Consider the following 2,786-nt stretch of genomic DNA (forward strand, 5'->3'; position numbering starts at 1 on the left):
TGAATTAATATGATAAGTATTTTGAATAATGTAGAACATTTCACGTTGTAATAGTAATTTGAGTAATAAGAATAAATAGTGTCTAAATGCATAGAGTGTTGCATTTATGTATACATTTATATCCCATGTTATATTTTTTTACATTTTAGTCATTTAGCAGATGCTCTTATCCAGAGCGACTTACAGTAGTGAATGCATACATTTCATACATTTTTTTTCTTTGTACTGGCCCCCTGTGGGAATCGAACCCAAAGCTTTGGCATTGCACACACCATGCTCTACCAACTGCGCCACAGGGAAGGTACGTTAAATGCTTTTGCTCATTGCATGGAATATACAATTACTTGCTGCCCTCACAAATGAAACACTAATACTACTGTCTGCCTAAATGACGGTGGAAAAGGCAAGAGCCTGTGACTCAGCAACCTAGACAGACCACACAATAATGTAGGCAGGGTGTGTCACCAGCCAGTGCTCTTCCCCCTCACACCCCACTGTGCTCTGCCCCCTCACACCCCACTGTGCTCTTCCCCCTCACACCCCACTGTGCTCTTCCCCCTCACACCCCACTGTGCTCTTCCCCCTCACACCCCACGGTGCTCTTCCCCCTCACACCCCACGGTGCTCTTCCCCCTCACACCCCACGGTGCTCTTCCCCCTCACACCCCACTGTGCTCTGCCCCCTCACACTCCACTGTGCTCTGCCCCTCACACCCCACTGTGCTCTTCAAGTTCCCTCACACCCCACTGTGCTCTTCCCCCTCACACCCCACTGTGCTCTGCCACCTCACACTCCACTGTGCTCTGCCCCCTCACACCCCACTGTGCTCTTCCCCCTCACACCCCACTGTGCTCTTCCCCCTCACACCCCACGGTGCTCTGCCCCCTCACACCCCACTGTGCTCTGCCCCATAACACTCCACTGTGCTCTGCCCCCTCACACCCCACTGTGCTCTTCCCCCTCACACCCCACGGTGCTCTTCCCCCTCACACCCCACTGTGCTTTGCCTCCTCACACTCCACTGTGCTCTGCCCTCTCACACCCCGCTGTGCTCTGCCCCCTCACACCTCACTGTGCTCTGCCCCCTCACACCCCACTGTGCTCTGCCCCCTCACACCTCACTGTGCTCTGCCCCCTCACACCCCGCTGTGCTCTGCCCCCTCACACCTCACTGTGCTCTGCCCCCTCACACCCCGCTGTGCTCTGCCCCCTCACACCTCACTGTGCTCTGCCCCCTCACACTCCACTGTGCTCTGCCCCCTCACACTCAACTCTGTGGCACTGAAGAGCTGTTCTACAGGCACAAGGTAGCAAAACTCTCCCACACTCCCATACACACACACACACACACACACACACACACACACACACACACACACACACACACACACACACACACACACACACACACACACACACACACACACACACACACACACACACACACACACACATTTAGTGTGTGCTGTTACATTAGTTCACCCACTTGTCTTCATTAGCACACCTCACACATGCTCCCATTACATCTCCCTTAATTGGCAGATCTGCGGCTATTACACATATATTTATATATTTGCTGGCTGCCCACACCAACCCACCCCCATGCCTATTTCCTCCCCCAGCCTGACTCCCCTCCCTGCCTCCTCCCCTACACCCTGCCTCCCCATTACGAGAGGCCTGCTCCAACAAATGGCATACTCCCAGCACCTCCTCCCCTCCCCAGGGACACTGACGTACACAGGGCCTGCTGACGGAGCCTGATGCTCTCTTATCAATACAGCAGCTCCGCTCACATGCTCTACTTTCAATTACAGCCCTGTGCCGACTCTGTGGAGCTGGCTGACCTTAAGATGGCAGCAACCAGATAGTGTTGAAAAACATTTCTGCGCCCAATCCTACACACAGCTGCACATAAACACACAGTGATGCACCCCCTACACAGACACACGCACATGCACGTACTGCAACCCTGCGCACGCACGCACGCACACAGACAGACAGACAGACAGACAGACAGACAGACAGACAGACAGACAGACAGACAGACAGACAGACAGACAGACAGACAGACAGACAGACAGACAGACAGACAGACAGACACACACACACACACACACACACACACACACACACACACACACACACACACACACACACACACACACACAATTGATATAGCTATCAGCTCAAGGTAGCTAACCAGTGATACGGAAGGCACAGGAACAGAAGCCATGTATGAAACAGATGCATGAGATTGGTCAGCGCATTAATACTATACCACAGTTATACAACTCTACAACATTATCAATGAACCTGTCAGAGGTCCTCTCCTAATACCGTTCCTCTTCAGAACCCTCCAACATCCAATCACCACAATCTCCTCACACAACACCCCCTTTTTACACAGGACCCCCTGTAAATAGGAATGTGTGCCGAAGTCCCACACTACAGAACATTATGAATGCTGGTTTATCTCAATTTTTGTTACTTTATTATGTGGTAATCAAATATTTTTTGTGTTTGTAACATGAGTAGACATTAATTACAGGTAATAAGCCAACTATAAGAGTAAAAATCGTTATTTCTACCACTGTGCATTATGCAGATAAATATGATTTCATTCATTTCTTCAGCTCAAAATCTCCCCGTTGTTTGATCAGATCATCAAAGTCACTTTCAGTATGCAGAAAGAAGTATTTACTCTGCTCAATGTCCTGAGCAGCAATGATCCGGGCCAGCAGGAGGTCTTCAATGACCTTGGATTCACAGGGCCTGTGTTGAACTC

The 2,786-nt window shown here is 50.5% G+C and overlaps 1 protein-coding gene across 1 annotated transcript; it reads left to right on the forward strand.

Moving 5' to 3' along the window:
- Window positions 1–388: 388 nt before the first annotated feature.
- On the forward strand, window positions 389–1,762 carry LOC106584234 (36.4 kDa proline-rich protein-like). Its single transcript, XM_014169285.2, has 3 exons — window positions 389–403; window positions 452–1,308; window positions 1,624–1,762. The coding sequence occupies exons 1-3, from the start codon at window positions 389–391 to the stop codon at window positions 1,760–1,762; spliced, it is 1,011 nt and encodes a 336-aa protein (XP_014024760.2).
- The last annotated feature ends 1,024 nt before the right edge of the window (window positions 1,763–2,786 follow it).

The sequence above is a fragment of the Salmo salar genome, chromosome ssa23 (assembly GCF_905237065.1).
Source record: "Salmo salar chromosome ssa23, Ssal_v3.1, whole genome shotgun sequence".
Lineage (NCBI taxonomy): Eukaryota > Metazoa > Chordata > Actinopteri > Salmoniformes > Salmonidae > Salmo > Salmo salar.